A 12,391-nucleotide genomic window follows, 5' to 3' on the forward strand; every position below is an offset into this window, starting at 1 on the left:
GTCTGATGATATAAGGCTCAACATTGACAAAAGGCATGTGACCTTTCTAACTCTACTTGACCATTCAAAGGCATTTGACTCCGTAGACCATAAGCTCTTAATTCTGAAGCTTAAAAACTTATTTAGCTTTTCAACGTCGGCCTTGACTCTTATAGAAACGTATCTTAGTGACCGATTACAAGCCGTATGTAGTGATAATACCATGTCAAACTTTCTCCCTGTAACCAGAGGTGTACCTCAAGGCTCTATCCTTGGCCCTCTTTTATTTGTCTTGTACATTAACGATTTGTTCGGTGTGATTAAATATAGTGATGTCCATGTATATGCTGATGACGTTCAATTATATGTTAGTTGTCCCATTAGCTGCATTGATATTTGCATAAGCAATATGAATTCTGACTTGAGCCTCACAAGCAAGTGGGCTTCTGAAAATGGGTTAATTCTTAATCCTGATAAGTCCCAATGCATCGTTATTTACAAAAATATATCAAGCTCGATGGCTATACACAAGTCAAACTAAATGGCGCTGAGATTAAATATGTGGACAATGTTAAAAATCTAGGGGTTACATTTAATAGAACTTTGACATGGAGCAACCACATTTTTACTGTCATAGGCAAAGTTTATGGTATGCTCCGAAATTTATGGACAACTCAATATTTTACACCAGTAAACACTCGACTGCTACTAGCTAAAACGTATTTGTTACCAACGTTACTGTATGGTTGCGAGTTATATACTCCTTGTGATAGTGTGTGTCGTAGTAAGCTTAATGTTTTGCATAACAACATTGCTAGGTACGTGTACTGTAAAAAACGTTATGACCATATTTCAGTATTTGCGAAAAAAATTGCTTCCGTATCCTTTAACGACTTGCTTAGGTTTAAATGTTTAGTTTTACTCCACAAGATCATAAACACTCAAAAACCCAGATACCTCAAAGATCGACTTATGCCTTCAAAGTCCTGCCGCTCGTTAAACATAGTCCCGATGAAATACAGTTGTTTGGTGACTGAACGTCAATACTTTGTGTTCTCTGTCCGTCTTTGGAATACCTTACCTTACAAAATTAAACGTATAAAAGAAAGCTCGTGTTTCAAAAATAAATTGCTTCGCTATCTTGCCGAAAATTACTGAATGTACTTTAAATCTCTTCCCATTAATCCCTACTCCTGCTACTACTATTTTTTACCTTACTTTCCTTTTAATACTTTCTCCAACTTATACTTCTTTACTACTATCTGTAATTTTAATTCTAATTTTAGTTTTGATTTTACTGTTAATCCTTTTATGTAAACTATTCTTAAGGTCAATCATTGTAAAACTAACCTATGGTTGTATGTTTTGACTTTAATAAATAAATAAATAAATAAATTAAATAAATAAATAAATACTCTATGTTAAATAGCACACGCGAATTTCTCTATTCAATGAAAGGAAAAATCAGAATAAATAAAATAAAAATAAAAACATAGCATTTGGTCATACCCTACGAATCGCGCATGCATGGGCGACCGCCTTTTGTGCCGCCCTAACTTGATGTTGATTTCTAGCACCGAATGCACTTTTAGCTCCTTCAATTTATCCTTTAGAGTAAGCACCGCTTTGCCCAACATTCGTCCCACAAATTCGAATAGGCTTCTCTAGGTCACTTAAAGCTTAGATGACACAAACATCTAAAAAGGCACATTTTCACTTTCACATTTACATTTTCACTTTCACGTATTAACATATTTACCACTTAGCAGCGGCAACGTAGGGATTATAGATACCCTCCCGTGGGCGCTATCCCAGATAGCTTCAACATGGGATGGTCGTAGTCACATCAGCTTTTCTGTGCAATTCCATGATTTCACGGCAAATGATTGGTTCCAAAGCGGCATAATCGCTTCGGCAAATCCTGCTTACAACGCACAGCCGCTTTGGGGCGTTTGAAGCAGTACGTGTCAATGCGAACATATTGAACAATTAGTTGATATTGATTGCACCACAACGGAACCTATAACACACAGAATTAATTATAAAATTGGAAAAACTTTCCTTTACTACCACGATATATTTGAATGGGGGGCGGAGAGGGAGGGGGCGTGGCACCACCCACCACGCCCATTAGAAAGAGCAAGGTTATACCATTATAACTGTGAAAGTCCCAACCTCCTAGTGTCCCTATAGAACTCCCAGGAGATGTTTAAAAATTAGGTTTTTTCCGACCGCATTTGCAGTTTGTACTGAAATACAGTTGAAGAGAAGAGTATACAGCAGTCGTCAACCCAGCAAGCATTTAACTTAGGTTTTATATTTCATAGCACTTATGAAAACGTTGGCCCCTATTATGAGTTGTATTCGATCTTCGATATTCGCTGGTTGTCGAAGATCGAAAATCGAATGTCAATTTGGTATTATGAGCGGTGCAACCCTATCGAAATTTTCGTTGTTTACCGAATTTAGAGTCGAATGCAATTTTGCTTTCGATCGTGTAGCGTATAGTGGGAAAACTTGTTAAAGTGTAAGTTGTTTGCGATTATTTATGGTTTTATAGTAACCAAATAATAAATATATACTAATTTTGTTAATATTATGCAGAAAGTCGTGAGTACCAAACAACAATTAGAAAGGCGAATCCACAATTCGCAAAAGGGATTTGCACCAAACTTCAAGCAGCAAAAAAATGGGAGGAATTTACAACGGAACTGAATTGCTTGGGACTACCAGTGAGAACGGCAGCAAAATGGATTAAGCTTAATAATGGTTTTTTTTTGTGATGTTTATAGAAATACATTTTCATATTTTTTTCGAATGACGAATAATTGAATAAAGAAAATTTATAACAAAAATAAAACAGAAAGTGTGGTGTAAAGGTTTCTATTTAATACTTTTTAGATTTTTCTATAATCTCAAAATTTCATTTCTTATGTTTTCTAATTCTCCGTTATTTGACTCCACTTCAATATCTTCAGCATCATCGTACACATTGGGTTGAGCAAGTCCTAGCATACCTTCATTACCAATACTCAATTGGTACGATCCCTGAGCACAAACTCGCAGAACTGTGGCTAGCTTTAAAATATTTGGAATCAATTTGGCTCGGGTGCACTGCTGCAACTGGTTTTCTGTACTGGACAGTAGGTTCACAAACGGCTCTTTAGATAATCTAAAGTTCTTTAAAAATCTGTAAGGAAATTTCTGTAATATTAAGTACGTCAACACATTTTGAAAGCTCTAAATTTACTCAGTGGAAGCCATTTCTAGGTGGTAGGATGCGTCCCTCAACTGTTTCCTACTTCTAGCTAGTTCCACTAATCTTTCATCGTCCGATGAATCGTCGAACCACAACTCCGTTGTACTCATTTTCACAAAAAATACTTTTTTTGCCTTTTAAAAATAATGTTAGCAAAGAATTTCAACACAATCGGTTTTTCTTTTATTTTGATTTACTGTATCAGCTGAGAAAAAATTATCTATTGTAAATGCGTCGAGCGATCGAAATTCACAATAGTCCTATTCTTCAACGAATGAGCACCATAATACCAAATGAAAATTCGTTCGATCAGCACTTTCGACTACAGTCGAAGATCGAATGTTGCTCATAATAGGGGCCGTTGTTTTATCGTAAAAGTTATGAGTGTCGATGGCGAAAATTTAGGGCAAAAAATGTTCGATTTTGCATTATTTCACTATTTATAAAATGTTTTTTTTGTAAAAATATTTGTTTTTGTAATATACATGTAAATTTGAAATCAAAAAAGCGGCGCAGGCGAAATTTTCAATATTTGTAAAAATATTTGTTTTTGTAATATATATGTATATTTGAAATCAAAAAAAGCGCCGCAGGCGAAAAGTTGGACTAAAAATCGCGCGATTTTTATTCCAAATTTTTAGTATTTGTAAAAATATTTGTTTTTGTAATCTTTATATATATACTAGCAAACCCGGCCCGCTTCGCTGGGCACACTGAAATAGAATAGATATGGTTTAGAACAGAAAAGGTATGGTTTTCATATTATGTATTTCTTTATTCTCATACTATTTATTTATTTATTCAATACCACGTTTTGGTCTCTATCTCGAGACCCTAGTCACGGAGCGGCATGAAAAATACTCTGAACTAAAGCATTCACCAACAGCTTCCATTTGATACCCATATTGAACATACACATCCGAAGGTTACCTGAGTCCACGTTTTGACCTATATCTCGAGACCCCTGTCACGGAGCGGCATGAAAAATACTCTGAACTAAAGCATTCACCAACAGCTTCAATTTGATATCCATATTGTACAAACACATTCTAGGCTCCATGTTTTGGTCTCTATCTCGAGACCCTAGTCACGGAGCGGCATGAATAATACTCTGAACTAAAGCATTCACTAACAGCTTCCATTTGATACCCATATTGTACATACACATCCGAAGGTTACCCGGGTCCACGTTTTGACCTATATCTCGAGACCCTAGTCACGGAGCGGCATGAAAAATACACTGCACTAAAGCATTCACCAACAGCTTCCAATTTATATCCATATTGTACAAACACATTCTAAGGTCCACGTGTTGGTCTCTATCTCGAGGCCCTAGTCACGGAGCGGCATGAAAACTACTCTGTACTAAAGCCTTCACCAACAGCTTCCATTTGATACCCATATTGTACATACACATCCGAAGGTTACCCGGGTCCACGTGTTGGTCTCTATCTCGAGGCCCTAGACACGGAGCGGCATGAAAACTACTCTGTACTAAAGCTTTCACCAACAGCTTCCATTTGATACCCATATTGTACATACACATCCGAAGGTTACCCGGGTCCACGTTTTGACCTATCTCTCGAGACCCTAGTCACGGAGCGGCATGAAAAATACTCTGTACTAAAGCATTCACCAACAGCTTCCAATTGATATCCATATTGTACAAACACATTCTAGGGTCCACGTGTTGGTCTCTATCTCGAGGCCCTAGTCACGGAGCGGCATGAAAAATACTCTGAACTAAAGCATTCACCAACAGCTTCCAAATGATATCCATATTGTACAAACACATTCTAGGGTCCACGTGTTGGTCTCTATCTCGAGGCCCTAGTCACGGAGCGGCATGGAAAATACTCTGAACTAAAGCATTCACCAACAGCTTCAATTTGATATCCATATTGTACAAACACATTCTAGGCTCCACGTTTTGGTCTCTATCTCGAGGCCCTAGTCACAGAGCCGCATGAAAAGTACTGTGAACTAAAGCATTCACTAACAGCTTCCATTTGATATCCATATTGTACAAACACATTCTTGACTCCACGTTTTGGTCTCTATCTCGAGGCCCTAGTCACGGAACGGTATGAAAAATACTCTATACTATAGAAATCATCAACAGCTTCCATTTGCTACCCATATTGTACATATACGTCCGAAGGTTACCCGGGTCCACGTTTTGACCTATATCTCGAGACCCTATCTATCAATAGGTATTCAAACTATACGGAAACCATCTTCAATACCTACTTAACAATGTGTGTAAGTTTGGTTTAATTCGGTTTAAAGACACGGCGGGTCCACGTTTTGGCATATATTTCGAGACCCTAGTCATCAATAGGTATGAAAATTACCCCACATTAAAGCACTTATCGACAGATTTCATTTGATGCCCATATTGCACATCCACAACCAAAGGTTACACGGGTCCACGTTTTGACCTATATCTCGAGACCCCAGTCACGGAGCGGCATGAGAAATACTCTGTACTAAAGCATTCCCCAACAGCTTTCAATTGATATCCATATTGTACAAACACATTCTAGGGTCCACGTGTTGGTCTCTATCTCGGGACCCTAGTCATGGAGCGGCATGAAAAATACTCTGAACTAAAGCATTCACCAACAGCTTCCATTTGATACCCATATTGTATATACACATCCGAAGGTTACCCGGGCCCACGTTTTGACCTATATCTCGAGACCCCAAGGAGACCAAATTGTGAATCTAAACCATTCTCGAATCCCATTGAACACACACAAAAAATTTCATCAAAATCGGTTCAGTCGTTTAGGAGGAGTTCAGTGACAAACACACGAACATAAGAAATCTTTATATAGGTATATATTTCTTATGTTCGTGTGTTTGTCACTGAACTCCTCCTAAACGACTGAACCGATTTTGATGAAATTTTTTGTGTGTGTTCAATGGGATTCGAGAATGGTTTAGATTCACAATTTGGTCTCCTTGGGGTCTCGAGATATAGGTCAAAACGTGGGCCCGGGTAACCTTCGGATGTGTATATACAATATGGGTATCAAATGAAATCTGTCGATAAGTGCTTTAATGTGGGGTAATTTTCATACCTATTGATGACTAGGGTCTCGAAATATATGCCAAAACGTGGACCCGCCGTGTCTTTGAACCGAATTAAACCAAACTTACACACATTGTTAAGTAGGTATTGAAGATGGTTTCCGTATAGTTTGAATACCTATTGATAGATAGGGTCTCGAGATATAGGTCAAAACGTGGACCCGGGTAACCTTCGGACGTATATGTACAATATGGGTAGCAAATGGAAGCTGTTGATGATTTCTATAGTATAGAGTATTTTTCATACCGTTCCGTGACTAGGGCCTCGAGATAGAGACCAAAACGTGGAGCCTAGAATGTATTTGTACAATATGGATATCAAATTGAAGCTGTTGGTGAATGCTTTAGTTCAGAGTATTTTTCATGCCGCTCCGTGACTGGGGTCTCGAGATATAGGTCAAAACGTGTTGCCTAGAATGTGTTTGTACAATATGGATATCAAATTGAAGCTGTTGGTGAATGCTTTAGTTCAGAGTATTTTTCATGCCGCTCCGTGACAGGGGTCTCGAGATATAGGTCAAAACGTGGACTCAGGTAACCTTCGGATGCGTATGTTCAATATGGGTATCAAATGGAAGCTGTTGGTGAATGCTTTAGTTCAGAGTATTTTTCATGCCGCTCCGTGACTAGGGTCTCGAGATAGAGACCAAAACGTGGTATTGAATAAATAAATAAATAGTATGAGAATAAAGAAATACATAATATGAAAACCATACCTTTTCTGTTCTAAACCATAGCTATTCTATTTCAGTGTGCCCAGCGAAGCGGGCCGGGTTTGCTAGTATATATGTATATTTGAAATAAAAAAAAAGCGCCGCAGGCGAAAATTTGGACTAAAAATCGCGCGATTTTTATTCCAAATTTTCAGTATTTGTAAAAATATTTGTTTTTGTAATATATATGTATATTTGAAATCAAAAAAGCGCCGCAGGCGAAAATTTGGACTAAAAATCGCGCGATTTTTATTCCAAATTTTCAGTATTTGTAAAAATATTTGTTTTTGTAATATATATGTATATTTGAAATAAAAAAAAGCGCCGCAGGCGAAAATTTGGACTAAAAATCGCGCGATTTTTATTCCAAATTTTCAGTATTTGTAAAAATATTTGTTTTTGTAATATATATGTATATTTGAAATCAAAAAAGCGCCGCAGGCGAAAATTTGGACTAAAAATCGCGCGATTTTTATTCCAAATTTTCAGTATTTGTAAAAATATTTGTTTTTGTAATATATATGTATATTTGAAATAAAAAAAGCGCCCCTTTAAATAATAAAAATAATAATGAAAGAATTGTTCCCTTTTGGTTGACTGGGTTTTTCTTATTTCCCTTTGTTCTTCTCTCTCTCATCGTTCGTTTGACAGTTCGCTCCTCAAATTTATTCTGCACGGTATTACAAACGGTTAGAAGAACATTTGTAATAATAGAATTTTAATAGAGTTTGGACTATTATTTAGTAAAAATAGCTTTAAATCGAATCTTAATGTAATAAAGAATCTTTATAAGTGATTTTGTTACTTTTCTGTGTTTGTATTTAAGTGAAATAAGCCTCTGTAATGGGGCATTTTTTCAAGCTTATGAAAAAAAGATACATTTTTAACGTTAAATAATGCTATTAATTCTTAATTTTAATTTATAAAAAGAATATAAATCAAAAGGCTGATATAGTGACTACATTTGCGTGTTATAATTTTTAAATTCGGTCCACGCACTTAGACATTATAACCAAATATATCGTGGTAGAAAAGGAAAGCTCAGCCATAAAATTCATTAAGCACTAATTATATACAATCATATATTTTAAAATCTTACCTTTATATTTTCGCCCACTTGTTGCTGTAGAATATTTTGCGAAATGCATGAAAAACAGAGTTGCATACTTACGAATATTCAGATCATAATGCTGCGCTTACGCTATGATCACTACCTGAGGGCGGCGCTCGTTATTCTGCCAAATATCTTTTTATTGATGGTGTTGAAATTGCACAATTGCTAATTTTTGCTAAACTGAACATATTTGTACTTATATATTTTTTAAAGATTTAATTCTTTTAGATCTTTTTCAATCACAAATGTTCAATATTCATATTATTCAAAGTAAAAAACTCACACTTTATAATAAACTCACCTTTAATATAAATACAAATTTAATTAAAATATTATATTTCGCCCTCGCCCCATGATGATCCCAATGCGAGCTCCATACGTAAATTCTGATGGTGCTCCTTCTTTGCCGTGGTCCATGGATTTCTTGTGGGTGGTCGATTCACTAAATTGCCGTCATTGGTAACGCGCACCTGTGGACTTTCTACGCACTTTTTATCTAGCCTTTATTCACACGCAAAACCGAAAGGCCAACAAATTGCCACTTAACACTTTTAATATAACGCTCGATCTGAACTTTTTTAGCGCGACAGTTCTTTTTCCTTTATTTTTCACTCACACTATTTGTCACTTATTATTTTTTTTTGACGAATTCACTATTTTCACTCACGTTTGTCACACAAAAAAAGCCGTACCCGATTCGCCGTCTACACATGTGAAAAGGAAATGGTCGAAATTTTTTCCGAAAATTTGAATTTCTACCACTTCTACCACGCAAGCTTAAAAATCTACCACTTTTTTCAACTTTTGAAGAAGTCAATCTTTTTCACACACTATTTTCTAAAATATTATTATATGTTATGAATTACAATATTATATTAGAACTTTTATTCTACTAAAAAAAGAAACAGGCTGGCAGCACTTTAATATATCGTCAAATACTTTGCGCAATGAATGATGTTGGCAACAGTGACGTTTGACACATAATTTTGCGCCACTCATTTAATATTGTTGCGTTTTCGTATTTGTTGAAGATGGAGAAATTCCTAAAAAGGTAAACTTTTTTAATATTGAGATTTGTGTACAGAAATATAAAATACAAACTTCTTTAGAATATATACTGCAGAAAACGTGCCTGCAACGACTGAGTCGTCAAATAATAATAAGCCGACAAAAAAGAAATCTAAGTACAATCAAAAATACAAGCAGGAATGGGAAGATGGTCGGGAATGGCTAGAAAATGCAGAAAATGCATTCTGTAAATATTGCAAAACGTTTCTTGCAAATGATGTAACATTATTAGACCGGCATGCTAATACTAAAAAGCATATGAACGCAGTGAACACAAAAGACCAGGCCCGGCTGAAGCAAATCACCATTTCGGAAAGTGTTGAAAAAAATTCAGAAACTACACACCAATCTAAGGAACTTGCGATGGTTATGTACTGTGTGCAACATTCTCTGCCATTTACGTTGATGAAATCTTATGTGAAATATTATATTTATGTTTGTTATTAAATAAATAAAGCATATTAAGTTTTACCCTAAATCTACCACTTTTTTCATAAATCTACCACTATTTTTTTTAAATTCTACCACTAAACGAACAAAAAAGTCCGAACACTGATTAAGAAACAAAAACAAAAATACCCTACAGGAATGATATAAATGGGTTCCACATTCCAGGGATAGTTTGCGTTACTTTAGTTTTTTCTAACATCATGCACTTATATATGCAAATGCTACGAAAACTTATATCTATATATGTATATAATTTTTTTTTTCTTTTCTTCTTTTGCTTATCATTTTATTCTTATTATAGCCAAAATATAATAAGAACAAAAGGAAAAAAAAATATATCATGCACACCACGGCAGGACACCTTGTACTTGGTTACGATCCACACATAGCCAAGACACGATCCTTTTATGCGGGGAATATTGCAATGTCCATTAGTATGTACCCACCCCCTCGCGGTGAACATACATATTAAAATGACATTAATATGTGATTGTACCCAATTAGGTACATTTTTTGTTGGGTGGCAGGGTGTCTCATAGGGCTATGAAAATTCCTCATAGCCAAATAACAAAAAAAAAAACTAAAATGCCTAGTGCATATTTAATTAACAAAAATATATATATTACTTTCCTTTGTCTTCTCCTTCGCTGTGATCAGCACTGCACTGACCAGCCAAATGCACCACTACAAATATAGTACACTAAAGCTAATTAAGCAACCAATTATAAAGCCGTGTACACACTACAAATTTTCGTTTTTAAAAAAAAAAAAAAAAAAAAACAACTAATTAAAAATATTTCGACACCCTCCGATTACGATAATAATATCTTTACAGAATGACTCGCTACAGTGTAATGAAGAAAAGGGCCAGTCGCCACCCCCAACGATACCCGACAGCGTGCCGTTTGTGTGACGCAAGGCACCCAATACGCCTCTGCCCCGTCTTCCGGGGAAACAGCACGATTGAGCGGCTTCGGGAAGCGCTTCTGGACCACTATTGCGCCAATTGCTTATCGATGGCCCACAAGTCGCGCAATTGCACAAGCGAGGGAAGGTGCAGACGATGCGGCGACCACCATCACACTATGCTGCATATTCCGGAGGAACGACGCTCGTGGAGCCAGCAAGTCGCTGAGGAAGACAGCGACGCGGTGTCAGTTAATGCGTCGGACGATTTCTCGGAGACACCGATTCCCGATCAAACCACGGCTGGAGCGGAAACTAGGCCTTTTCGCCCAGTTGTGGCCGCAGCGGGAACCAGGCCTTGCCGTACTACCATAGACAGGGGATCGGAGACCAGGCCTCTTCGACCCCAGCTACAGCACGAACGTCGGCGCGAGCGTGAAGCGGAAACAAGGCGTCTCCATACCAGGGTAAACAGGGGATCGGAGACCAGGCCTCTTCGACTCCAGCTACAGCACGAACGTCGGCGCGAGCGTAGAGCGGAAACTAGGCCTTTTCGACCACGCACGCGAACGACGTTGGTGCGCCAACGTCCACGACGCAATGCTCGACTGGCGACTAGGCCTCGCCAGCGAGCATTACCACCCGCATTCCGCGCCGGCGACATAATTCCAGGCCAGGCGCTACGCCCAGTGGCGACGATCATGCCGACCGCCGTCATTAAAATCGAGGCTGGGGGACGCCTTCAACTGGTGCGCGCCCTCATCGACGCGTGCCTACCAGTCACAATCATTGCAAGCGGCCTCGCAAGGGACCTGGGCTTATTAAGTACCCAGGTAGGAGGCCAAAGGGGATGCGTGATCACCATTCGCGGAAGGAACGGCAATACGAAGCGCGTTGTCACACATGCTGCAGTGGTACCGGGATTTTAGCGCGTCACCCCCTTCCGAAGCGTCGACCTGGGTATAGCGGCGTGCATATGAGACTGGCGGACTCCAAATTCTTTGAATCCACTCCTATCCGCCTAGTGATAGGAGCGGAACTTTACTCCAGCGTGATGACGCAGGAGACCCTACCCCGCTCTCTCACCACCCTAATGGCAGAGTTCTATATTTGGCTGGGTACTGTCCGGGGTCTGCCCGTTAAACTAAACATTTTTCATTTTGTATAATACAAATTACAAATCAATAAATTTGAAATAATAAATTTTACTTCTTTTCGTGTGCAATAATAAATCCACGTACATAAAATTTCATCTTTACAGCATTTCAGACGGCACCAGCAGCCTCCGATGTTTCACCAATATACCGAACGTTGGCTGACACCTCCGTCCTAAAACAATCATTGCTTATCGCAAGGGGGCCGGCATGTTTAGGGCACACCCTAATATTAAATATACATTTTTAGCCACCCTAATGGTAACTGCGCCTACCGTTCCGACTGTTGCTAACCACCGTTTCCAGTCGCTGCAACGTGAAGGCCGTTAACCCTGGCATTTCCCCGCCGAACAGTTAAAACGTTTACCGTGTTAAACGTTCTTCGGCGACGTTACTTTCACTTTAATTTTAATTATAACTTTCACTTCGATTTGTTAAAGGAAAGGATCAGGACGTGTCAGCCAGAGGTAAATAAAATTATATATTTATATTTTATATTAACAATAAATAACACCGAGTTGTTACATATTGCAATACATATTTTATATCGACATGCATATCACTACATATTATAAAACCTATGTCCCCTTAGACGCTTAAATCTTTAAAACTACGCAACGGATTTTGATGCGGTTTTTTTTTAAAGATAGAT

At 38.0% G+C, this 12,391-nt stretch overlaps 2 protein-coding genes across 2 annotated transcripts; one reads left to right on the plus strand and one right to left on the minus strand.

Annotated features, from left to right (window-relative positions):
- Positions 1-2,815: 2,815 nt before the first annotated feature.
- On the minus strand, positions 2,816-3,355 carry LOC128870608 (uncharacterized). The gene is made up of 2 exons (XM_054113261.1): positions 3,230-3,355; positions 2,816-3,169 (listed from the first exon to the last, which is right to left on the minus strand). The coding sequence occupies exons 1-2, from the start codon at positions 3,346-3,348 to the stop codon at positions 2,887-2,889; spliced, it is 402 nt and encodes a 133-aa protein (XP_053969236.1). The 5' UTR covers positions 3,349-3,355; the 3' UTR covers positions 2,816-2,886.
- A 5,694-nt stretch (positions 3,356-9,049) lies between these two features.
- Positions 9,050-10,592, plus strand: LOC128870604 (uncharacterized). The gene is made up of 3 exons (XM_054113257.1): positions 9,050-9,212; positions 9,271-9,664; positions 10,515-10,592. Exons 1-3 carry the CDS (start codon positions 9,193-9,195, stop codon positions 10,590-10,592), a joined length of 492 nt encoding a protein of 163 aa, XP_053969232.1. The 5' UTR covers positions 9,050-9,192.
- The last annotated feature ends 1,799 nt before the right edge of the window (positions 10,593-12,391 follow it).

This window comes from Anastrepha ludens, chromosome Y (assembly GCF_028408465.1).
Source record: "Anastrepha ludens isolate Willacy chromosome Y, idAnaLude1.1, whole genome shotgun sequence".
NCBI lineage: Eukaryota > Metazoa > Arthropoda > Insecta > Diptera > Tephritidae > Anastrepha > Anastrepha ludens.

Coding starts and splice junctions, on each gene's coding strand:
- LOC128870608 (XM_054113261.1), bottom strand. CDS start 3,348: ATGAGTACAACGGAGTTGTGGTTCGACGATTCATCGGACGATGAAAGA. Junction 3,170..3,229: donor CTAGAAATGGCTTCCACTGA/GTAAATTTAGAG, acceptor ATTTCCTTACAG/ATTTTTAAAGAACTTTAGAT.
- LOC128870604 (XM_054113257.1), top strand. CDS start 9,193: ATGGAGAAATTCCTAAAAAG. Junction 9,213..9,270: donor ATGGAGAAATTCCTAAAAAG/GTAAACTTTTTT, acceptor AAACTTCTTTAG/AATATATACTGCAGAAAACG. Junction 9,665..10,514: donor ATGTGAAATATTATATTTAT/GTTTGTTATTAA, acceptor ATATCTTTACAG/AATGACTCGCTACAGTGTAA.